Source organism: Dryobates pubescens, chromosome 17 (genome assembly GCF_014839835.1).
Source record: "Dryobates pubescens isolate bDryPub1 chromosome 17, bDryPub1.pri, whole genome shotgun sequence".
Taxonomy (NCBI): Eukaryota; Metazoa; Chordata; class Aves; order Piciformes; family Picidae; genus Dryobates; species Dryobates pubescens.
Genome location: NC_071628.1, coordinates 11,022,701 through 11,048,078, shown reverse-complemented (window position 1 = coordinate 11,048,078; position 25,378 = coordinate 11,022,701). Strand labels below are relative to the sequence as shown.

Sequence of the window (25,378 nt, the reverse complement as noted above, 5' to 3'; positions counted from 1 at the left end):
ACTGCTCAGTGAGGGAAAAAAGTAATCTTGGGAGCAGACTATGAACTCAAGCCTTTCTGCTCTCACTTGTGTATCTTAATTATTAAGCTAAGGAATCTGTTCCCCTCCTGGTCATTTAATCTTTAACTCTTAGACAAAGTGGTATGGCTTCAACTGTAAGAGTCAGGAATTCCCACTCACATATGCATGAACAGCCTGCAGGCCACACTAAACAAACATGAGCTGAGGGTTGGAAAAGAGATATCTGAAGATCTTCAAGTAGACCTTCCACTTAACAAGTGCTCTGACTGACAGTGTGGATACCAGGAAGACTCCAACACCACTACTTGCATTTTGAGTGACACAGCTCTTGCTTCATTCTTCACAAAACACGTTAACAGCCACTGGGCATTACTTGAAACATCTAAAGGCTCACCCTGAGACAAAACAGTGCAAACATCCTGTTTCTGGCAAGGTGCAGCAAAATCAAATGCCCAGTTACTCAGCCTCATGAATACCAAGGCAACACTCAAAGATGGATATAAATGGCCAAGAAACTAAAGCCAAAGATGATTTATCTGAAGAATAAGTTACCATGATTAAGCAAGAGGTTAATGAAGATATTAAAGCTTTTGCTGTGTTTGGTGGTTTTGCCTGGTATTTTTTTGCAGACATAGGCATGGGAGGGAAGACTTAACAAGCACCTAGGACAGAGTTCACTTGGAGGCCAATGACAGAAGGAGTCCAAATGTGATGCACCTGGGGCTCCTTCAAACACAGCCAATGGTTACAGTGCCCTGTCACCCAGAATTTGCTCCTAAAGATTTTAGGATTCAAAGTGAAGGCATTATTTTGATTTATAATCAGATCTTTCTTACTGCTTCAAACCTCATCCAAACCTGTACAGACAGAAAAGATTAATCATATACTAGTAACTAGGCAGCCTATAGTAGTGACAACCATTACAAAGACAACAGCATAAGCTGAGCGCTCCTTGCCCCTTTCAAAATATACCATATACACTTGGCAAGGCAACATAAACTATTGAAATCCTGGTATGGAGTCCTTCATTATACCCTGCAAGCAGTGACCTTGTTCAAACTCAGCATTTCCTGCCCAGTAAAATCATTACAGCAGAACATACCTGTCTTGCTGGGGAACACTTACATAGATTTATCTGAAATTCACCACCCAGCTAGTGGAAATTAAAGCTTTCAAGCTTTTCATCCATGTAGTCAGTTAGAATACAAAGGAAAACTGAAGTATTCAGTGAGCCATGGCAAAACATGCTTTTGACTATTTAGAACATGCTTTTATGAGTGCTCCATGGCTTTCTACTGCTCTAGAAATCATTTTCTGCAGTGTACATACTGGCTAGATTGCCTAGATCCTTATGGGAACAAGGAAATTCTAAGTTCACAATACATTTCCTAACTAGTTACAAAATGCACACAATCCATTTCCTGACTAGTTACAAAATGCAAACTGAAACACTGGTCTTACTTCCCAAAGTGTTGGGGCAGGGGGAATCATCAATACAAACATTACCTCACCTCTTTTTATAAGATAATCGGAACGCACTGGGTCGGAAGGGACCTCTAGAGGTCATCTAGTCCAATATCCCCCTGTATTAAGCAGGAACATCTTCAGCTAGATCAGGTTGCTCAGAGTCCCATCAAGCCTCACTTTGAATGTTTCCAGGGATGGGACATCCACCACCTCCCTGGGCAATCTGTTGCAGTGTCTCACCACCCCCTTCCTAATGTACAATCTAAATCTGCCCTTCTCTAGTTTAAAACCATTGCCCCTTGTCCTAGTGCTACAAGTCCTTGTAAAAAGTCCCTCCCCAGCTTCCTTGCAGCCCCACTCCCTTATAGTGGAAGGCCACTATAAGGTCTCCTCAGAGCCTTCTCCTCCCTAGGCTGAACAACCCCAACTCTCTCAGCCTGTCTTCACAGGAGAGGTGCTCCAGCCCTCTGACCATTTCTACAGTAACCTTGTTCTTGAAAAACCTACCTTTGGTCTCAAACTCAGCCTCAAAAAACATTTCACATTTCAAGTCAATTTATACAAAGCCATGAAAAGACCCAGCTGTCATGAAGGGAGGCAGTACACAAACTGGTCTGTCTCCTTGCTATTTTCTCCATGTACAGCAAAAAGGATTGAAGAGCTGCAAAAATAGTTTTAAAACACCAAGAGTTCATGCATTCATTTTTAATAGTCTCTTTTTCCTTGAATGGCAGAAATACAGCATCCACTGTGTCTGAGCATACTTTCATTAGTTCTCTGAATTAAGACAAACAGCATGCCTACACGCTTATTGAACTTGAAGATAACACAAAAGCTATGCACATGCTGAGGGGCAGGAATAGGATTAAAATTGTTTCAAGATATTAAAGATCAAGAAAAAACAAATTTGGCAGGACCAAGTGAAAGGAAGATATGATAGCCTTCATAAACACAGGACAAAGAACAGCTTTCAGCAGCACACCTTCAGGGAAAAAAGGTGGCAACTCAGCAAAATTCAACTATGTTATGAAAATGTAGATACTTGCACATCTATCAGGCTACACAAAATAATCCTTGTGCTCTTAAAGGATGCCTGTCAATGCCTCTGTTGGAAAACTTTCCTCTGTTTTCACAGTGCACTTTCAGAAAGACATGGAGTGAGCAGAGAGAAGTCAGAACAATCCGGAGAAAAGTATTACAGATATGTTAACTAGGACCCACTGTGAAATATGCAAACAATGACTTTTCAGTTAAGAGGAAGAGAATAACCCATTCTTCGTGCCCACTGGTAAGTGGCAAGGTAAAATTACACACAAATACATACACAATTCAGATAACAGGGTGAACCCAGTTCAGTGCTGGGAATACTGGAGCACTAGAGCTACAGAGTCCTTCTCACAAAAGGTCTTTAAGAACACATTAGATAAGCACATCAGGGGTCAGCAGGTTTGGGGTTATGTTTCTTTGGTTTTATGTTTGTCTGTTTTTCAGTTTGTGTGTTTTTTTAAATAATTCTATACAATCACTAAGAAACACATGCAAGAGGTAAGATGCATCCAAATTATTCTCATTGCCAAGTATCACAACAGCTTTTAAAGCACCAGCAGTTTCCAAACCACTTATTTTTACCTCTTTGCTTCCTCCAGATGACAAAGATATTCATAGGCTACATTCTGGCGTCGTCTTTCATCCATTTCCTCTGCTGTTAATCTCTCATTATCCAAGACAGCTGCAAAGAGTGAAAACACATTCTCAGGTACTTTATGATTGAACAGGTACACCAAAAATCAGATCCAACCTTTTCCACAAAAGCTCCTCACGGGTTTTGCTTCAGAAAAATGAAGGACCAAATACACCTGTTCTTTACAAGCAACAACAAATAAATTCCTTATCCTTCCTTTCTTATCATATAAACTTGCCACCTCCCCTCTGGTTTCTCAATCTGATTGTGATCTAGCTTCTTCAATCTCCCACGTTCTCAGAAACATTCCTTAATTTTCCTGTTTTCTTCCAGCTTTGCCTTGCTCTTCCTCAACAACACACCAGTGACTACATGTTCCTCCATCTATCCTTCAACTGCAATAGGCAAGGACAACATATGTCATATAATCCCTTCTTCACCTTTATAGTCCATCTCTAAAAAAATACAGAAATGTTACACAACACACAATCCTCATTTGGAAGGGAATCATTTAGATTCCCAACCTGAATGCCAGCTTTGGATCAAACTGAGGACCTAGGTATATTAGGGTATATGCCTAAATATCCAAATTCTGTGTTTAAAGCCTTGATGATAAAGCTTGTTCTTTCCACTCTTGAAGCTATATAGCTCACCCATGCTCTCATGGTAAAAAAAAATAAAAATCCACAAATGTTTAGACTAACCTGACAAATAGGAAATCTCATAGCATTATTAATCAAAGGTTATCTTACACCTACAATGCCTTTAGCAAATACATGGAAGTGATGAGGTATCAACTACAGCACTTGGGATCAAACAAGATCTTACTTCAAACTGCAAAAGGTCTCTCAGGAAACAGTGTGGAGTACTACAAAAGCATCTTTCTGATTACACGAACCCCACCCAAAGTTGCAAGACTTGAAAACTGTCCCAAACCACAGGGTGACGCACACCAGCAAGCAAAAATTGCCTCGTCTCCTGATTCCCCAGCTCAATCCTTCCTTCTTACTTCAAGCCGAGAGTCGAGCACACACCCGCTCCCGCAGCACTCCACCTGCCGTCACCTCTGCCCGCCCCGGCCCTGCGCCCCCGGCCTCGGGCAGCATCGCACGGGCTGACTGAGTGTCGCTCGTCCCCCATCCGCAGCACCGCCTTCTTGCTCGCCTTTGCTCATTCTTGACGAGATACTGTAGCAAAAGCCAGCACGTATCTCGGACACCTTGAACTAAAGCCTCTCTCTCCATAGCAAGAGTCTGACGAGGAGGCGGTGTCCGATCGGAACGTGCGCTTGCCCCAGTAAGTCAGGTGTCGTCGAAATACGCGGGAAGGCAGAAGGCCAGCACCGCCGCGGCGGCGGCCCGGGACCCCGCGCTCGTCTCCTGCCGGGACGCTCCCGCTGCCGGGCGCCCCCGCCCCGCGCTCCCCCGTGCCCGCGGCGGACATCTTGGGCGAGGCACGGAGCCCGCCCACGGGAGGCGACGGCGGGAGACGCAGAGGACACCCCTACGCTGCCCATCCACCGCCTTCTCCCAGCACTCTAACACCTGGAGAGGGGCGTCAAGCATGGGCGCGTTCCCGCGCCCCACGCCGCCCAGCCTGCCTGAGACACGGCGGGCCGCGCCACGGGGCCCGTGCAGAGATCTGGCGGAACCCACAGCGCCTGCGGGTCAGTACCAGAGCCAAGGGCCCGCGGCTTCCCCCGCACCGGCGGCGCTCCAGCCTCCCCTCCCAGCACCAGCTCCTGGAAGGGACGGGCAGCGCCGGCCGGGCAGGGCGTCGCAGGGCTGGGCGTTGCTTGGCGGCCGCGCGGATCCCTGGAGCCCGGGCTCCCCGGTACTCACAGCCATAGTGGGGCCGGGACATGGCCAGTCCGTCCATCTCCTCTGCCGCCATGGCGCTACGCTGGGCCAGGGCCGGCCGGGAGCTGGGCGCGGCTGTTCCTCTTCCTGCCGCACCGGGTGTGGCGGGGGAGGAGCCGCCGTTCCACGCTCGTCCCCTCTCCCGCTGCGGCCGCACCCTGGCCGCCTCCGCTACCTTCGTCCGCTGCCGAAGCGGGGCGACAACTTGCCCTGCCCCGCCAGCGCGGTGGCGCCGGCTGGCCTCAGCGCCCGGCCTAGCGTAGCCCCGTCTAAGTGCCTAGCTCGGCACTTAGATCTGACGGACCCGCACAGGTCCCATGTCCCGCCCCAGGCCCTGCCTTGTGCCTCCCCGGGCTCCCTGTCGCAGGACCCTCGCCCTGTCTCTGTCCCACCTGTAGCCCTGAGCTTCCTGTTAACTCCATGCATAACACCCAGGTAAGCCCGGACCTAATCTCTGTCAGGCCTGTTACATGGGACGCAGCCCAGGTCAACCGAGCCACCACCCTACACCAATCCTCTCACCCCTGCCAGCCTCCCTGTACTGCCCAACCACGCCAGCTCCCGATCAGATCGGTAAAGACAGATCAGTTCATCCGTGCATACATTTTTTAAAAGGTTTCTATGAAAGGGAGATGAAGTGAAAGCTGGTGGTGTTGATTATAAGGGCTGCATGTCACAGATCATCAGTTACATAAATAACTACATAGGTGAATGCCAGACACACAATACAAAAGGGTTCTGAACAGCTTTAAGTCTAATTATTAATATGTATTTGCATTACTTCACGTGGTCATTTTACAGTTACAGAATGAGAGGAAAATTAAAATAATGTTTATATATAGATTGCAGAGTGCAGAACTGCTTGTGTTCTCCCTAGAAACGCCACATTTTCTGCACAGCCCTACAATCCTCCCTCACAAAAATCTCATAAACTCTCTCCTGTAAGACCCAATCTGATAGGGAAAATAAAACATTATTATCACACATCATCAAAGAATCTGGCTGAACCTCTTCAAGGTTATATTTCAGTGGTTCCCCTAATAGCTCTCTTCATTTATGGTTCCTGATCTTTGTTACCATCTCTGCCAAATGTTGTTTGTTCGGGTTTGTCTGTGTCTTTAATTCATCGCCTCTCCTGTTTCTTTTCTTGTCTTGAGCTCCAAAATTCGGTCCTTTATTTAAACCATTATTATCCAGGGTTTTGCTAGGCTAATTCCTTTATGAGAAGGATTACTTCTATGTATAGTGTTTATGATTTAGAACACTTGAAGACTCTGAAGCTATGATTCTGTAGTCACTTAAAGACAACTTAGCCACAGGCTATCACTGAAACATAAGAAATCTCTAACCTCTTTAAATCCTCCTCCAAATAAGGACAGTATATACAGTTACCACACCTGCCTTTCTGAAGTATTACAGTCTTGCAAGCCAAAATATTGGGAAATAGCATATTCAAAAAACCTTCCAGAGAATAAGTATTCGCATGTATCCTTATTTCTGCCAAAACAAAGTCTGAAGATGGAGTAGGATCTGCGTTAGGTCCCATTTAGCACTAAGAATGTCAAGCTTTGTCTTACTCTCTATATGGCATACATGAAACTCGCAAACAGCTGGAGTAACACACATCTATTGCCACTCTACAACTTAGCATCCTTCATTCTGATATCCATCTCATCCTTGTTAGTATTTTTTTCCCTGAATAGTATATTTCAACACTATACTTCAATCACGTGCCTTTCCCTTTAGAATGCATTTACCCCAGATAAGTTCAACTCGTATCTTCTATGTCTGTAATAACATTTAGATTCTTGTTAATTTTCACTGTCTTCTGTTTACCAGGTTTAACTCCATGTTCTGTGCCCACATGGTCAGAATACCCTCTAGGAATTCAGAAGGGGCTGTCTCAGTTAATTAAGTATTTTACATATATATATGCACACTGCATATGTGGGTGTATATACATCCAAAAAAGTCTCCTACTCCTCATGTACTTGACTCTTTTGCATATGGTTGCATGTTAGGCTCTGGATTGCCAACAGGAAAGGTTGACTTTTGGGTCCCAACATCAGATGAGAAGCGTAGTGGTCAGTAGTATCCTGTGGCCAATGGTATCCTAAAAGATGCATCATTAAGAGTGTGGCCAGCAGGTTGAGGGAGGTTTTCCTCCCCCTTTACTCTGCCCTGGTGAGACTTCATCGGAGTACTGTGTCCAGTTCTGGGCTCCCCAGTTCAAGGACAGGGAACTACTTGAGAGTATCCAGCAAAGGGCTACAAGATTATTAAGGGCCAGACCATTTGTCTTGCAAAGGCTGAAAGACTTGTGGCCTTTTAGCCTAGAGAAGGGAAGGCTGAGGAACAATGTTATCAATGGTTATAAATACTTAAATAGCGGGTGTCAGGAGAATGGGGCCAGGCTTCTTTCAGTGCTGCCCAGTGACAGGACAAGAGATATTGGGAACAAACGTGAACACAAAAAGTTCCATCTAAACATGAGGAGGAACTTCATTACACTGAGGGTGGTAGAGCATTGTAACAAGCTGCCCAGAGAGATGGTGGAGACTACATCTATGGAGTCATTCAAAGCCTGCCTGGGTGCTGTGCACCTGCTCTAGGTGAACCTTTTCTGGGGAAGAGGGTTGGACTAGATGATCTCCAGAGGTCACATCCAACTCCTATCATTCTGTGGTCAAATGAGACAAGCTACTGACCTGGCGTTAAAAGACAGAGGCACACTGACATACAAGCATTCTCATGCCTCAATGCTAGTTCAGTTCACAACCACACTCCCACAGCCCTGATCCACCCATGTTTGCAGCAGGGAACTTTGCATGAAGCTCTGGAAAAAATGCAAGGGAAGCAGCTGCACACTTAGGGCAAGATAATGCAGATTGCCCCATCCCACATGCTTCCACTGTACCAGACAAGCCAGGCATGACAAAAAGAAGTCTGCCTTTCAGAACATGTCTTCCCAATTCCGTCATTCCAGACTAGGCTTTTGCATCCTGATCCTGCACCAAAATACCCAGCAGCTGCCTGGAATACAGCTCTGCATGTACCCCATGTGCAGGACTCCCCACAGAATACTGAGAGCATGTGACACAAAAGCATGGAGCTTAAATCTTGCCCAGTTCTGCTGACTGTTACGACATGATGCTAGGCCACAGCAACCAGCTGCTGGAATAGCAGAGGAGTTCTTATTCTTTAGAGGCAAGTTATCAATCTGCCTATGATAAAACCCTCCCTTTCTTGTGACACTACAACATGACCAAGCTCTGTACTGTCAAAAAGGCTTCTTAGCTGGGAAACTGTGCACCAGGTACAGTTTTTCTTGAAAGACCTGTAAGATCCAATGAAGCCCCACAGCTACCTGGAAAAGCAGAACAAAACAACATTAGACAAGTCAAAATTCATTTTGCCTGTGGTACACCCCGTCTTTCTATCCACTTTATAATGCTGTTTGCTTCCTCTGTATTTGTTTGCACGTGGGCTACCTAAAAAGACACTTGAAGAACCAAGTAATTTAAGCCCTGGAGAGACCACAATGCCTAGCAGGAAACAAGTGAGTGGGGATAAAACAGATTTACAGATCATAAAGCAAAGACACAAGACGTCTAGTCTGACGAATTCTGCAACACTGGCCATGTACTAAACACTGCATCAAACCCCTAACTTTCACCATCAAAGGACTCCAGCAGTGAAAAAGCCACCATGTCTCTTATTTAAATTCCCTTCATGCTTAATTATAATCTTATCCCAGTATGATTCACTTCCAACAACTCATACCTTCCACAAAATCCAGCTCCTCCCACAACCTTCCCCTTTGATAAGGGAAAGTTCTTTTTGCTTTAAGAAATTTTATACTGTTTACTCTTGCCTTGTTCTCAAGGAACGATTTTCCACTTTTTATGAAGGAATGCTTCTCTAAGATTAGTTTCTGGCTTCAGAAGATGACTGTATTTAGATTCAAGATTTCTCTAACAGATAAGACGTGTAGTATGTACTTATGCTAATAAAAGTATTATATTAACAGTACTGTAGAAAGATACCATTAATGTACGTATTTGCAGACTAAATATTTTCTGACAGTTATTGAGCCATCACTACCTGTTTAACTACCTATAAGCTATCTATAACATGCTTAGCTTTATAATCTACTGAAAAGAGGGTTTAAATTCAGCATTAATCAAAGTCTACCTGTTAGCATAGAATGTACAGTCAGCTGCATGGACTGAACCAAAGCCCTTCACAAACAAGGGAAGTACTGCCACTGACTTCAGCACTGCGAGATTGAAGCCAACAGCGCTGAACTTCAAACGGCCTCCTATCAGCAGGATTGGCACGTAGCTTTTCTGGCCCACTGATGAACAACAGATCCTTGGCCACACTCCTCGGTCTTTATTCAGACAACAAAGTTTTGTCAGTATAAAGAGGACAGCTTTTTATCATACTAACAAATTATGCAATCATAGTATTGAGGCTCCCAAGTTACACATAAAGATAACTATAGAAAGCAAATTAAAGTATCAAAGACCATGTTAGGAAAAATTCTTTGTAAAGTGAGGCAATGTACTAGGAATGTATTCATCCATGTAAGAAGGCAACAGAAGTTCTTCCTATCTCTCAGACCTCATTATGACATGAACTAAACACACATTTAAAATGGACAGTAAACAGACATATTATGTCATAGTTAATACTAATTTCTTCTCAAAGAGTAGAAATGCACAGGAAGAAAAGCACTGCCCAAAACAGGCAAAAGGACATTGAAAGGAGATTGCTACAAACAATCTCATTAGAGAGCTACACAATTTTGGAAGTGGGCAGTTTTGATAAAAGACTGCATGGGTCAAGAGAGAAAGTCAAGGGAAACAATACAAAATAAATAAGAGACAGGTAAAACTGACATTGATAAATAATATGAGAAAGCAATAAAGAACTCCGCTAAGGAATACCAAGACCAAAATTCAACCTAGAAGGCTGGGGATTCGTTGCTGTCCTGGCAGATCTTGCGGACCAGCACATGCACCACAACCACCTACGTTACTCAACCCTTCTCCTACAGCAAGCAAACGCCAGCGCGCCCTAAGGGCAGCAAGGGCACCCCTCACGACGCAACCCAGCCGGGGTGGCAGCTTTCGGTGACTCTTCAAGCAAAGCCAGCGCGCCCGCCCTCGCACAACCCCGCTCCCCTACGCGCCCGGCGAGGATCCACCCTCACAGCGCCCGCTGCCGGCCCAGCCCTTCCCGACGGCCCCTGCGCGCCTCCCAGCAGCCCGCGCGGCGCGGGCCGCGCGACAGGATGATTCACGAGCTGCTGCTGGCGCTGAGCGGCTACCCGGGAGCGGTCTTCACCTGGAGCAAGCGTGCTGGTCTGCAGGTACGGACCGGACCCAGCTGCCCCCGCCCCGGCGTTCTACAGCCTCCACGGCCGGGCCCCGTCCAGTCCCCGCCGGAGTTGCCCGGCCCGGCCTGCGCCGCCTTCACCCCTGTTTCTTCCCTCAGGTGTCTCAGGAACTACCATTCCTGCACCCTAGCGAGACCAGCGTCCTGAACCGCCTCTGCCGCCTCGGCACCGACTACATCCGCTTCACCGAATTTGTGGAGCAGTACACGGGACATGTACAGCAGCAGGTCAGGGCCGCCGCCCCACGCCGCGGTACTGCCCGGGCAGCGGAGGCATGACTGCCCTGCAGCGGGTACCCGTGCTAGGACAGACAAATGCGCGCTCCCGAGCAGGGCGCCAGGAAGCTCAGTGCGATGCAAATAAAGAAGGATGCAGAAGGATGGGCCAGATGTAAAATCTTGTTCCTGTGGAGCATACTGTAATAACTCCCGGTCGCTGCAGGCTGGGCAGGTGTTGTGAACTGTACAGGGTGCTCATTCCTGTATTGCTGTGAGTCCCCATGGCTTGTGAAGAGCTTCAAGACCCTACAGGCATGCACAAGTGCAAAGAAACACTGATGTTAGCAATGTTTCTAATTTGCATATGTTCACAATAGAGCTAAATATAAAGCTGCTCAAGTAACTGTCTTTAACAATTGTTTTTCCCTCCTTTTTCACTCCTGGCCACTTTGTGGTGGGCTAAGGTGCATGTCAGTGTGTTTGGAGCACTGGCTGCTGGTTTAACGCTGCAGAGAAACTCCATTCTTCTTTAGACTGGGGAAGTGATGTAGATTTTATTGTTTGGTTTCAGGACCACCATCCATCTCAGCAAAACCAGAGTGGATTACATGGCATTTATTTGCGAGCCTTCTGCACAGGTCTTGATTCGGTGCTGCAGCCGTATCGACAGGCACTACTTGACCTAGAACAAGAGGTAAAAGAGAGGTTTTGGAATGAGAGGCTGTCCTACTGCTTGCCAGTTATGGAAAGCTGTCATTTCTGAAATTAACATGCTAAGTAATAGTAGCTAAAGAGGAATTTTCCTTTCCACATCAGGCTTGTCTTCCAAATTACTCCTGTGCGGTGCATTGTAAATGACTCTTCATTGTAATGTACTAAGTCCCCCCTGCCTTCAGCTCAGTAGTGCCCCATCTGCCTCAGAGCCCAGTGCTGCCTTAGACAGTTGTGACTTCTGTTTCAGTTGTAAAGGTTTTGAGTAATCTGCTGGATTAGCACCAGTCATATCTTGGGTACTGTCACCACCCAGTGGTTGTTATAGCCTAAAATGGGACACAGCCCAAAAATATGGGGGGGAAGAAGGCTGTAGGAACTAGAGGTTGGTAATATAGAGCCAAACATGTTTTTTCACTTATCCATACCTTATTTTAATTTTCATTAATTGCTTTGTTGTTCTTACAGTTTCTGGCTGACCCACATCTTTCAATCTCACATGTTAATTATTCTTTGGACCAGGTATGTCATGTTAATAAGCAGGTAGTGCTCTTTGGTTACACTTATCTCTCCTTGAGTCTAGTAAGAATGTGGGTGGGATAAATAAGGGTTAGTCTGTCATGTAATTTCTTAGCAGTGCCTCTACATTTTGTAGTCCCTTGATCATGCTTAGAGGATTGCTTGTACTTTGACACAAAGCTTAGATCTTCCACCTTGTCCCTCACACATTCCTCACAACCTATGTTTAGGCTGAACTGTAACTGGAGTATAGGAACATCATGCATCTTGGCCCAGAGGAAGGAGGGCATACTTCACAGAGATTTTCATGTCATGTTTTTAATTTGTGGATAAAGAAAGATGACAGTGCCATTAAATTACTGTAATTGGCTGCTGTCCACACGTACTCAAGTATAGTTTTTTCTCTCTCCCTGGCATAACAACCTAATTCAATATTATACTTCTTATTCTGCAGTTTCATTTACTCTTCCCTTCTGTGATGGTCATGGTGGAACAGATCAAGACTCAGAAGGTGCAGTAAAATTGTAGCTAATTTCCCTTAAGATGTTTCCTCTTTAGCTAATGAAGTTCTTTCTGCCCCCATCTGAGACCATTAATACTAGGAATGTGTTTTCAGCAGTGGGTGCCCTGTTCTTCATGCAGCTGTAAGTCCTGAATAACTGTTTTGCAAATCTGTTTACAGTGGATTTGAGTTTCTCATTTTCAGTGCAGTCTTTGATTTTTTTGCATTTTACAATCACAATGCACTTCATAGTAAGAAGTGCCACTGGTTGGATTTTCTTCTTTACTGAGCCTTTTTTTCCCACTGTCAACTAAAGAAAAAAAAAAGGCTGAAGCTAATGTTTTGAGAATCCATAGATGCTTATTTTTTGCTACAGGAAGTTTTTGAGAGCAGCTTGCTGTAGAGCCACACATAGGAGGCCGCCTTCTTCACTACATGGAGCGTTCCATTTTTCCTTCTGTAAAACATCTGCAACTTGTTAAGACATTTTCTTGTTAGGTGAAAGCATAGTGATTAAATGTCTGAAAATGTCAGTACAGATCCAAATAAAAGACCTAGTCAAACCATGGTTTCTTTCTGCAGATTCATGGATGTCAGATCCTGGAAACAGTCCACAAACATAGCTGTGGGGGGTTGCCTCCTGTTCGCAGTGCTCTTGAAAAGTATGTAAATACAGCTAGTATTTAATTCTTCTGGAATTAGTGCCAAAGTTTTTATCTTACTTGTGAAGCAATAGGAGTAGCATGCAGGGAGAAGAGTCACAGTTCCCACTACTTATGTAAAGCAGGCTCATGGCAGGAATTTTCCATACTTTGGACTTAGTGCTGTGAAAAGTTCAGGCCCTAAGTTGTTTCTTCCTTTGAGGTTTATGTGAGCTATTTTGCACACAATAGACCTATTACTGAATTATTATTTTTTTTGATCCTTCAAAAGGATAAATGTGACTGAGTCCTCCTAGGTTTGTATGTCCATGGGGAGAAAGCCAGGCTTCTTAAAAGATAATTTATATTCACACTTACAAGTAGAACCAGCAGGATGGGGAAGCCACTGCAAATATACTTAAACTTCTGGTATAATAGCAGGTGTTGGGAAGGCACATATCCAGAGGATATGTTAGTTTAGGTTTGCAAGAGATTGGGCCACCTTTCTCTGTTTAAAAAAACAACAACAAAAGGAAACCCACAAAACAACAAAAAAAACCCCAAACCATTCCACATTATCCATTTAGCACTTACCTTATTGCCTGCCTCACTAGCTGAGCTTTGCAGAACTTTGTACAATGAGTTTATGAGGTCTTGATTCCTGCATGTGAAGGCCCCACTGTCTGTTGCTCTTGACCTCAGGATTCTGGCTGTGTGTCATGGAGTCATGTATAAGCAGCTCTCTGCCTGGATGCTGCATGGATTGCTACTAGACCAACATGAAGAATTCTTTATCAAACAAGGCCCCTCTTCTGGGAATGTCCCTAGCCAACCTGAAGAAGACGATGATGACCTAGGAATTGGGGGACTTACAGGAAAACAGCTACGAGAACTGCAGGACCTGGTAAGACTGTGGGTGATAGCTTGGCCTCCCTTAGTCTCTAGGGATTGATTGTCTTATGCTTCAGTGTGAACTGTGCTAGAATGGGCACATATTGAGAGCTGACAGGTGGAAAATTAATAGAATATTGTAACAGGATGCAGCTAGGCATAAAGGACAGGGACAGGAGGATAGTTTGGGGGCTGAAAGCCCTCTGAGTGAATTTGCATAGATGCTGTTGCCAAGTAATTGGAGCTGCTGTCCTCGCCCTGCTCTTGACTGACTCTTTTATGATTCCTTATGGTCAACACAGTGGTCTGCTCAGCACAGGCATTGGTGGTGCTGTAAGCAATTGTAAGAGACCATGGTGCAGGGAGCTTGGTTGTTGACTTGATAGGCACCTTTTCTATTGGCTACTGGGTCAGGTGCCCTTTTTGCACAGCCATTTGTTGTGCAATGTTACCTAACAGGGCAATACTACTGATATTACTAGGGAAAAATGTGCTGTGGGAGAGTCCAGAGGCTGCTAAGAACGTGTCTGGTGCTAAGTTAAGCAAGGGACCAACCTGCTGTTGTAGGTCCCTGCCATTGTACTGGTGAATAGTAACTCCTTGTGTAAATGGCATACCATTAGAGTGCCCTTGTGCAAAGCAGACTTCTTAGTGGAGTAATCTTCCACACTTTGTGCATCTGAAGAGCACCTACATAAGGGGACAGTGAAGAACAGATGTAGCTCTGGAAATTCACACTCTAGTTTACTGTGAGAAGACATCCCGTGGTGTTACTGTGCTGCATGCAGGTTGGCTGTAAACACACAGAGGATTCAAGCCTGGAACACTGTTGCATACTAAGTAAGTGCCCTGTACAGTCTTTGCTAGGCACAGGGAAATCTATCATTTCACTATATATGGATATATGAAGAATGTGAAAATTGAGTCTTGTAGATGCATGGTGGAAAATGTGGGCGTTAAATAGATGATACTGAGAAAGCCTGATTAACTTTCTTCTTCAGTGCCGGTGAATAACAGTGCTGGCAGTTCTGCAATTAGAGAGTGAAATATGAAATCCTGATGGTTGATGGGGTAGACTGATAAAATACTTGAGCATTCCTCACCTAAAAGTGCCAGAAGAATCTTACGAGAGTTGCCAAGCTGTTAATACCAGTGTACAAACTCATGCTGAACTCTCCTTTTGAGGACTTCTGTGGGTTTAGTTTTGTGGGGTTTTTTTGTTGTCATTGACTAATGAACCTAATTCTCCAGTAATAAGAAAGCCAAATGAAATAATCAGTCTTGCTTCTCCAAAGGAGTATCTTGCCTCTGTACTTAGAGTGCTTTATTAATACATTCAGGAAAAACTTCTTAACTTACTGTATTGTTTTAAACCCCTTTCAAAGCCTAATTTATGCTAGCGAGCTTTCAGATCTTTAACCCGTTTGCTTTCCAGTGGAGGTGTTCATATTTGCCCTATGCCAGAAGTCTTCTACCAGTATTAAAACACACAGGAACGGGTGTTGGGGAGAGCTACTTTTCATCAGCTAATTAACATTGTTATCCCTGCAGAGAAACTTAATATAATGAATGCCGCTGCAACAAAAATTCTTTTTGCTGGTGTAACATTATCCTTTGGGAGAGCCAATTTGCTGCTATGCCACAAAGGTTTAGCTTCTCCTTTTCCCACATCTGCTCCCGCCTCTTATGAAAACAATGTGTCTTGTGAGATCTGCTAGCATACCAGAAGCATAAAGAAGTTTACAGACTTAATTAAATGATACAAATCAGATTTACTACCTTTTGCCTTACATGGATTTTCCCTCCTATTCCCTTTATATACCTTTTCTATCTGGTTTTGTGACTTTTTTTTTTTTTTCCCCTCCTTGGTTTCTTTTCCCTGGGGTCTCTGACAGCGCCTGATTGAGGAGGAGAACATGTTGGCTCCATCTCTCAAACAGTTTTCTCTGCGAGTGGAAATGCTGCCCTCATACATCCCTGTGCGGGTTGCTGAGAAAATTCTCTTTGTGGGAGAATCTGTACAGATGTTTGAGAATCAAAATGTTAACCTAACCAGAAAAGGTAAGGACCATGTTTCTTGTAGCCTTTGCCCAGTTATGAGTGGCCAACAAGTATCTGCCAAAGTGCTGTATGAATGAATTCCTCAAGTCACTGACTACTGGCTGACATCCCTGAAAACACGCAGATGGTTGTGCCAGGGCAGAGCAGTGGTCCCAGTGTTCTGCTTCTGACTAATTCCAAGGAGAGGTAGCAATGTAAGACTAAAATGAGCACGTGAAAGCACTTTCCAAACATTGCCTCCAACAAGAAGTCACTGTGATTTGCTGTGGATAAATGAAGTGACTGTAAATGTCCTGGGTTTTTTTCAGTTTGCACCCTGAAGAGGGCAGGCAGACACAAGGGCGTTTCTTGCTCTTGGTGTGCGTCACAGAATGGTGTCATAGGATTAAAATCCATTCACAAACAGAAGAGACTCATTGTAAGGAAGTCTCAAAGGTTCCTGTAGAAGACAAATTACCAAGATGGAGCCTTTAAGACAGCAAGAGGGAGACAATCCAGCTGATGGTTTAAAGAATATATTCCCACAGCAACTGGGGAGGTCTTCCGTTGGAGGCTCTATTTTGCGCTTGTCTGTGCAGAAACACTCAGATGATTGGAGCAACATTGTAGAGAGCAAAGGACCAGCTAAATGGGACTGTTTTCTTGCCTTAGCAGAAGCAAAGTGAAGATACATTGGTCTGGCTTAGTTGGTTCAAAAAACTAATAACAATCCCCATGTTCAAGCAGTAGGATAGATTTGAAAGGGGCAGAGGTAGATGGAAAACCAGACCATCTGGTTAATGTGTCAGAAAATGTGTGGGTTCAAAGATCCAGCTCCATCATAGGAAAAGGACTGTTGGTGTCAGTCCTTTACAAGGAAAACATGTTGGGTTTTTCCTGATAGCACAGCACTGTCCTGATAGCACAGCTATTGTCAAGTGCCCATGCTGTAACTGTAATTGCATCGGTAATCTTGTGCCTTGGTACTTGTGCTTTGAGGCCTCCTCAACTTCACATTCCTCGACAAGACCTGAAATGATGCTTGGCTGGACAGCCTTTCTGCCCCTCTGTGATGGAAAGGGTCTGCACTTCTCCAAATAGTATTCCTTTAATTGTTCAAAATGCTTTTCTCATTGCTGCACAGGCTCCATCTTAAAAAACCAGGAGGACACTTTTGCAGCAGAGCTACATCGACTCAAGCAGCAGCCGCGCTTTAGTTTAGTGGACTTTGAGTCCGTGGTTGACTGGATACGGAGCACTGTTGCTGAGGTAAGGATCTTAGGAAGGATAACTGCTGTGCAGCCCAAGGAGAGCTCTTCAGCTTTGGGAACAAGTGGGAGAAGATAGAATCAGTGACTGAAGAAGTGTAGCTGTCATGTTCTTACGGGGCTCAGAGCTTCATGTTACCCCAGCTTCTCTTGACAAAAGGACATTAACAGATACTGTGCATGGAAGAAAGAGAACTTTTAGGTTATTTTTTAAGTTCACTTGAAACAATTTTAGAACTTCTTACCGTGCTTTCAGCATAACAAATGGCAAATTCTTTGCTTTGGCAGTTTTTTAATCTGGGGCAGGGAGTGCAACCTGAGAAGATGAAGAGTTTAGAGAAGTGACAACAAAGCTGGGGTGGAAGTAGTTTCTTAAGGGTTTGCTTATTTTTGTATCAAGGGTCTTCACGTTTCTTAGAGTTTCTTGGTGGTATACATCAAGAGTGTTCTAACTGGTAGCATAGGCTGCCTACACACACAATTCCTAGGGTGTTGTCTTGTGCTTTATATAGCATTGTACATGGGTGCTTTTCTGTGTGCATCACAAGTATTTTAGCACAGCTCCTGATCTCACTGAACGGGTTTAGATAAATCTGAGCAGGTTTCTTTTGTGTTTTTTTTGTTTCTCATTAGCATCTTTGGAAACTGATGGTGGAGGAATCAGATTTACTAGGACAGCTGAAGGTAATGTACCTGATAGCTTGTTTTTGATAAAGCAGCTTAATTTTTCTTAATTTAATTTCATTTTTGTGGCTTTTTCCCATTACATACTTTAATGTCTTAGATTCTTCACATTCTTCTTTGAGGTAAAACTGTTTTAATTTTCCAGGTCTCAAGAATGAGCACTGGGTCAGGGACAGAGTCAGAGGAGTACATGTTTATGGTTTTGTGGTTTGCTCCTTGAAGCAAAGGCAGCATAGCCTTTTTGGGTGCTAGGTGAAATTCAGAGCTTTCCAGAAGTTGTCCAAGTAGTAATGAAAATGAATGCTTGAAATTTCTCCTCATTTTTTGATGATGCTTACATACAAAAAAAATTATGTCCACAGATTATAAAAGACTTCTACCTTTTGGGAAGAGGTGAGCTGTTTCAAGCCTTCATTGACACTGCACAGCACATGCTAAAAACACCACCCACAGCTGTAACTGAACACGGTGAGTGTTGCTTATTAATTTACTGATCTGTCCTTGCTGGGGTATATATAGCAGGGAGATGGTTAGCCACATCCAGTACAGAAAAGCTCTGTTTTATCCTTTAGATGTTGTTGGTTTTGAACAAACAGCACTTCTGAATTACATTTGTCTCTCAGAGTGGGTGAAAATAACATCTCAGAAACTTTCTGATGGCAGGTTTCTCTCCATATTTGAAAACAGTGCAAATAGCACATCAGTTTTGTCTTTTATGGCCAAGCATAAATAATGAATAGATGCAAAATTAGCACTAGCTGCATCATCTTCTGTTGCTATCTGTGCTCTCTTGTCAGATGTCAACGTTGCCTTTCAGCAGTCTGCTCATAAAGTGCTGTTAGATGATGACAACCTTCTTCCTCTGCTTCATTTAACCATTGAGTATCATGGCAAGGAGCATAAAGGTATCTACTTGTATTTTTAGTATTGAGTTAAGAGGGGAGATAGTGACCTTGTTTTCAAGTGTTATTACATACCCTTCTCTGAAGTTAAAGAAATACTCACTGTTCCCTTTGCAGCCCTATGTGATGGCCTAGCCTGCTTAGGTTTTCTCCTTGTGTTCTTTCTCCTTTTCTTCCTTATCATGGTTGCCTTGACTGAGAAAATTATTTAATTCAACACCTCAATTGTTTTCAGATGCTTCTCAGACTCGTGAAGGACCTTCCCGGGAGCTGTCTCCACGTGAAGCCCCCACATCTGGATGGGCAGCTCTGGGCCTTTCTTACAAAGTTCAGTGGCCACTGCACATTCTCTTTACTCCTGCTGTTCTGGAGAAGTAAGTACTAGGTGTAGTCTTCATATATTCATCTGCAGGTTCCCTGATCTCAGGTGGCCACTAACATGCTGTGGGGTTTTTCCTGTCTGTGGAGAGAAAGGTAAAATGTTGATGTTGCTCCTTGAACCTTAAAATGTCTCTTTCCACTTAATCACATTGAGGGTATTTGTTGCAATGACAGTAAGACCTGCGAGATGCTGGCAGATCTGCGCTGCTACATGAACCGTGCTACTTATCAAAACTGTCAGTTCTTCCCTCCTTAGGGTGAAATAAACTTTGCTTGCATTGTTTACTGACCTAAAAAACGCAGAAATCTTTACTCTGAGATGAGCCATCACCTGACCTACCCTGCCTGTTGACAGGCTGCCACCTCCTGTTTCTTTTCCAGGCTTGCATTGTTGTGTTCTCCAGCACCTGCACCCAAGGAAGATTTTAGTCTTGACCAACTTGGTATTTTTTGACTGTAGGTACAATGTTGTGTTCAAATACCTGCTGAGTGTACGACGAGTCCAGGCTGAGCTGCAGCACTGCTGGGCTCTCCAGATGCAGCGCAAGCACCTCAAATCTAACAGAACTGATGCCATCAAGTGGCGTCTGAGGGACCACATGGCTTTCCTCGTGGACAACCTTCAGTATTATCTGCAGGTCAGGATTCTTTCTACCTTAAGGAAATCACAATTTCTTGTGGAACAAGTCTAGAACCTTCTCTGACTTCCCAAACTTAGTGCCACAAGTTTCTGGACTAGTGAATCAGGGAGGAAGTTTGGCTCTCCAGTGCTACTAAACATTTGCGAGAAGCCAGTCACCTCTGAAGGTGATCATTAAGATGCCATCCTGGCTTCTTCCCTTGCCCTTTTAAGTAAACTCCAGTTTGAATTAAGTGGCAAGTTGTTGGGGTTGGTTTGTTGTCAGTTGTTTCGTTTCTTTAAGAATTAAAAGTCATATTCTGACCATTGGAAATGAAAAAGAGACATTTCAAATGTAAACACCAGTTACTTGTAGCATGATTTTGTGAGGATTACACATCAGCTGATAACAGCTGAACTGAGGGAGCTTGGCCTTCTGGATTCTCCAGATGAGCTGGCAGAGCTTTTACGCTGCAGCCTTTGCCTGGAGACTCCAGGTAGTACCTCTCAGTGTAAAATTCAGAGATTACTACAAGGAAGTACCTTTGTTTACATGCTATGTACTTTTTCAATAGTTAAAGGAAGTAACCATTTCTCTTTCTACTTAATAATACTTAAGCATCAAAAGCAGTCATTCCCACTCCCCCCACATTGTGTGCTACTGTGTACTACAGTTCCGTTCAGGAGGTGTAGCCTCTGAGGTAAGGATAGCCATAGGAAAGTAAGTTTCTTACACAAAAGTTCTGGCTGGTCTGAAGTACTCTCATTGTCAAGATACTAATGAATCTTCTGTGTATCCACCAGGTGGATGTACTGGAGTCTCAGTTCTCACAGCTTCTGCAGCAGATCAATTCCACACGAGACTTTGAGAGCATACGACTGGCTCATGATCATTTCTTAAGTAATCTCCTGGCTCAGTCTTTCATCCTCCTAAAACCTGTAAGTCAGTCTTGTTTTCAACTTTCTCTAACCTAAGAAACACACCTTTTTGAACAAAAATGACAAACCATCTCTTTTAAAACAGATCAGTGATAATCTCCTGCAGTGCAGATAACAGTTCTAGGAGTAAAGTAGGTATGAACTAGAACAGATATGTGATTTAAGATTGCTTAGTTTATGATTGGTTAGCATGGGTGCTGCATTCCTGGCAATTATAAATAAAGATTATTCCAATGTTCAGTTAACCTCAAGCTGTGGTTTAGTCCCAGTTGGCAGCAGAGATGCATGGAGCTGCTGGCTCACTGCTCCTGGACACACACACACACACCCCCACCCACCCCCACCCTTGGTGGGATGGGTAGGAGAATTGGGAGAAAAAGGCAAAACTCTGCTGGTGAGGTGAGGACAGTTTAGAAGAGCAACACAAAGAGAGAATAAACACTAATAACAATAATAATAATTGGTATATAGCAATAGGGGGACCTATGGGAAGGACTGTTTAGAAGGGCTTGTAGCTACAGGACAAGGGGCACTGATTTGAAATGAGCAGGGTAGATTTAGGTTGGATATTGGAGGAAGCTCTTCACAATAAGGGTGGTGAGACACTGGAACAGGTTGTCCAGAGATGTGGTTGAGGCCCCATTCCTGAAGACAGTCAAGATCAGACTTGATATAGTCCTGGCTGATTTGGTAGGGGCTGAATTAACGAGGTGGGAATTACAAAAATAAAGTTATCTTCATTTTTCCTGAAACCCCCACCCCAAAACTAGGTCTAAAGCTTACTGAATTATTTACAGGTTCTATTCAGTCTCAAATTCTGCCAGGATGCTTCTGGGCAACTTTAGTACTATTTAGAGCATTCAGAAAATGGGAAAGGCTAACCCACGAAATAGCTTCACCCCACTTATAATCAGAGGCAAGCCAGGAACCTTGGGAAAGCCGATGAGAATGCCAGGTTGTACTCATGAGGACAGAGCAGGAATTTGGCGTTGGTCCCTAGGTATCTCCTTGGCAGCAGGCTCCAGGAACTGCAGGTTTTATAATCCAATTTGTGGGTAATGCAGCACAATCCAAAGGAAAAGGACCCACCAGCATTAAAGTGGCTGTAGACATGGCTGCTGAGGCAAAACTCATGAGCAGCAGCACTGCAAGAAAGCCGCAGGTTTCACAGCAGGCAGGGAGCAGGACCTCAGGCAAGCAGGGTCTGGGGAGAAGCCAGGTCTGAGTGGAGTAAGCAAGATGAAGGCCAGAGCAAGAGAAGGAATGAGAGCAAAAGCAGGAGCGAGATGATGGGGAGACCCCAGATCACTTTCTGGTCACTCTATTTAAGGCATTTCTAGACAATGTGTCCAAAGCCAATGTATAATGGGCGCAAAGCACCCCACTTCATCATAGCTCCCAAAGCCAGCAGACTTCCCCCACAGGGAAGGAACTTCAGCCCTGGCAGGAGGAATGGCACTAATTACCTGTCCCCAGGCAAAGGGGAAGGCAATTTTGTGAATGTCTTTCCCCATTCAAACCTCTGCTGATGCAGATGGGGAAAGGGGGTTTGGAGCACACTGTAACGCTGGGCAGCCTGATCTAGTTGGAGGTGTCCCTCCTGACTGCAGAGGGGTTGGACAAGATGACCTTTGAGGGCCCCTTCCCATGCAATCTGTGAATCTGTGATACAAAACGCAGCGATCACCATGCTGAGAGCTGACTCTGCCCCACAAAGCAGCTTGCCCCAACCACCCTTTGCTGTCCCACCAGCCCTCCCCTTGAACAATGTGCACAATGTCATGGTGTTAAATACCCCATTGGCTGAGTCTGTTGGCTGCCTTGGCTGTGGCCCTCTTCCACCTTCTTGTGAAAATTAACCCTCCTAGCCAGACCCAGGATAGAATAGAATAGACCAGACCAGGTTGGAAGAGACCTTCAAGATCATCGTGTCCAACCTATCATCCAATACCACCTACCTTGTTAACTTACATTTTGTCATAATGTTTTTCTCACAGGCAATTTTATTAAAGTACTAATTAGCATAGTGCTGGGAACAGTATTCCTGAGGGGCTCAATCTGAAATGCAGAATTAGCTTAGGAAACACTCCCTTTAGGGGATAGAAATGCTTGAGATGTTCCTGGGGGGACTTAAGATCTTTTTTAATCATCATTTTAGTCAAAAATATGTTTAGTGTTGCCAGGATTTTTATTAAAGGCATGGCCTCACAAAAACCTTCCCAAAGAAGGTTGGTATCAATTAAAGAGTGATCCCACAGATCTTGTTTGTTTCATGAATTTTGCTCGGTTTGTGAGGCTAAAGCACCAGGGTGGCAGCCCACAAAAGTTCCAGAGTGGACAGTTGAAGTGTCCTAGCAGTTACTTCTGAGAGGCATTTGGGTTTTCCTAGCATGCTTGAATGCAGGTTACCCTGACCAACTGATAGAAAAGAACTTCCAGGTTTTGTGAACAGTGAAACTGAAGCCTCAAACGAAATCTCTTGCTGTTCTTTAGTCTTCCCTCTCAATCCTGCAGCTGCAGTGATGGCTTGCTCATTGGACAAGACTAGCTATTTCATCCTTTTTCTGTAGAGAACCTTGAAAGCATGCTAGAGGTGCTTTAACATTTTCCTTGCTGATTAAATGCATGACATCAGCAACACTTTGATTATGAATGATGGAACTTCTCAGGTGCTGAGAACAGCTTTGTCTTGATTTGAACTCTGAACTACAATTTTGTACTTTTTATCCCATGCAGGTTTTCCACTGCTTAAATGAAATTCTGGATCTTTGTCATAGTTTTTGTTCTCTGGTCAGTCAGAATCTGGGCCCATTAGATGAACGGGGAGCTGCACAGCTCAGTATTTTGGTGAAGGTGAGTCTGTTTCTGTGAACCACTTATTCTCCCATGCAAACATATGCCAAAGCAAAAGGCTCTGGTAACTGTATAATAGGAGTAAGCTTAAGCTGAAGCCTTCTGTATGAGTGCTTGCCATTACTGTAATTAATGTTCCTGAAGAATGTCCAGAAATGCAGGAATGGCCCTATTCCAGTAGAAAGAAGGTGGATAGCAGTCAGTGCCTCTTGGGATACCTAACACCCAATAATTCTTACCTTATACTGGACAGCAAGCATTGCTTCTCTTTTGGTGCTTCTTTTCTTTAGGCTGTTAAAGAGTTGTTTAGGCAGGAACAGAGATGAAAGGCTTCCTTGCTTGGTCTCTTGAACTGACTCTTTGTCATTTGTAGGGATTCAGTCGCCAGTCATCACTTCTCTTCATGATTCTCTCCAGCGTTCACAACCATCAGATAAACTCTGACTTGGCTCAACTGCTGCTGCGCTTGGATTATAACAAATACTACACTCAGGCTGGAGGAACCTTGGGCAGGTAAGAGCATCTTCAAGGTTGCTTGTAGCATTGTCTTGAGGTACTTGAAGTACCAAGTGATGTGAGGGATCGTAAGTCATTTTTATTGATTGTGTAAGCTAAAATAAGTAGAAGAAAGTGTTGATAGATACTATGGCAGACAGGTAGCACACCGGCATGGCTTCATTTTTTGTGTCCATGTGCTTTTTCTGAGTTCATTTCAGCATGAGGATGAGCTGACTACTAGCTCATATTGCTAGTTCAAATGCTGATATCAGTTGATAGTTAATACTGTACCCTTCTCTTGCAGTTTTGGTGTTTAAGCACTAAGACCTTTTCTGTGTGGCTGTGACCAACGACGTGTCAGAGCAGTGGGCGCTGGTGCTCCTGGAGAGTTTGCACTCAACTGAATTTTTCCTTGTGGCTGTTTCAAAAGGAATAGGCAGGAAGTGCCACTTAATGAGGCTGCCCAATGGCTGCAGAAAGCCACTCCATTTTTTTCCTGAACTGGTAAAAAACACCTTTCTGCAGCCCTGCATATACTTACAAATGCTTCTAGAGAGGCACTCTGTGCCTCTTCAGAAAGTGAAGCAAGAACAACTATGATGTGTTGACTCTTCAGCCTGCAGATCAGTATATGGAGGTAGTCTGTTCTTATTGACTGTGAATGAAGTTTTGCTTGCATTCAGAAGTCCCACTTGTGCAGTACCCAGTGTCTGCTCATCAAATACCTACCTTCAGCTAAGTGAAACAACTGCAAGAGCAGCTTGAGGTGAAAGGAGAAGGGGAGAAGGAATAGATTTTTAAGAGTTTCTTCTCCCACAGTGCACTGCTGTAGCATCTCTGTGTAGGTAAAGGAGCCACTAGTGATGCCCTATGCTTTCACTATAAAATTTGTGTGCTAAAATCACACACAAGAGAAGTAAGAGCTTTACTCTATTCAAAGTACAAAGCTCTCTGCTGGCTGAAAAAGCATGTTAGAACTACAACTAAGGAGAACTTTAACTAGCTCCAAATGTACTGTTTTCACTCAAAGAGTATTTAGAATGCCACTAGTGACTACCCTGCTGAACCAAAATAAAACCATCTTGTCATGCAATTATGTGGAATGTTGTCAATGTCTGCACCCAGGTGCCAGGGGGACTAGAGTGGCACACCACACAGCAGCTTCCTTCAGAGTTTATTATGTGTTGAGTAGAATATTAGTGCTGCTCAGCTCAGAGAAATGTAAGCATTTTTCTTTTTCCTTCTTGGGAGGAATAACTTTAGATAAATGAGGAGGCTCA

At 44.2% G+C, this 25,378-nt stretch overlaps 2 protein-coding genes across 2 annotated transcripts in view; one reads left to right on the top strand and one right to left on the bottom strand.

Annotated features, from left to right (window-relative positions):
• IQGAP1 (IQ motif containing GTPase activating protein 1) overlaps nucleotides 1-5,118 on the bottom strand; it is a 63,145-nt gene extending 58,027 nt beyond the window's left edge. The window contains exons 1-2 of the mRNA XM_054169287.1: nucleotides 5,011-5,118; nucleotides 3,118-3,217 (exon numbers count right to left, since the gene is read on the bottom strand). Coding sequence (XP_054025262.1) covers nucleotides 3,118-3,217; nucleotides 5,011-5,062 — 152 coding nt within the window. The 5' untranslated portion in view covers nucleotides 5,063-5,118. The remainder of the gene's footprint in view (nucleotides 1-3,117; nucleotides 3,218-5,010) is intronic.
• Nucleotides 5,119-10,300: 5,182 nt separating this feature from the next.
• TUBGCP4 (tubulin gamma complex associated protein 4) lies at nucleotides 10,301-25,184 on the top strand. Its single transcript, XM_054169157.1, has 18 exons — nucleotides 10,301-10,405; nucleotides 10,531-10,659; nucleotides 11,222-11,344; nucleotides 11,830-11,883; nucleotides 12,335-12,391; nucleotides 12,965-13,044; nucleotides 13,726-13,927; nucleotides 15,810-15,975; nucleotides 17,099-17,223; nucleotides 17,856-17,906; nucleotides 18,269-18,374; nucleotides 18,704-18,811; nucleotides 19,044-19,182; nucleotides 19,650-19,827; nucleotides 20,613-20,747; nucleotides 23,484-23,600; nucleotides 23,974-24,113; nucleotides 24,403-25,184. Exons 1-18 carry the CDS (start codon nucleotides 10,328-10,330, stop codon nucleotides 24,413-24,415), a joined length of 2,001 nt encoding a protein of 666 aa, XP_054025132.1. The 5' UTR covers nucleotides 10,301-10,327; the 3' UTR covers nucleotides 24,416-25,184.
• Nucleotides 25,185-25,378: the final 194 nt, after the last annotated feature.

Excerpts from the sequence above, each read along its gene's own strand:
- TUBGCP4 (XM_054169157.1), top strand. The coding sequence starts at position 10,328 with ATGATTCACGAGCTGCTGCTGGCGCTGAGCGGCTACCCGGGAGCGGTC. Across the intron at positions 13,045-13,725 it reads GTTCGCAGTGCTCTTGAAAA|GATTCTGGCTGTGTGTCATG; the intron begins GTATGTAAATAC and ends TCTTGACCTCAG. Across the intron at positions 18,375-18,703 it reads CACAGCTGTAACTGAACACG|ATGTCAACGTTGCCTTTCAG; the intron begins GTGAGTGTTGCT and ends CTCTCTTGTCAG.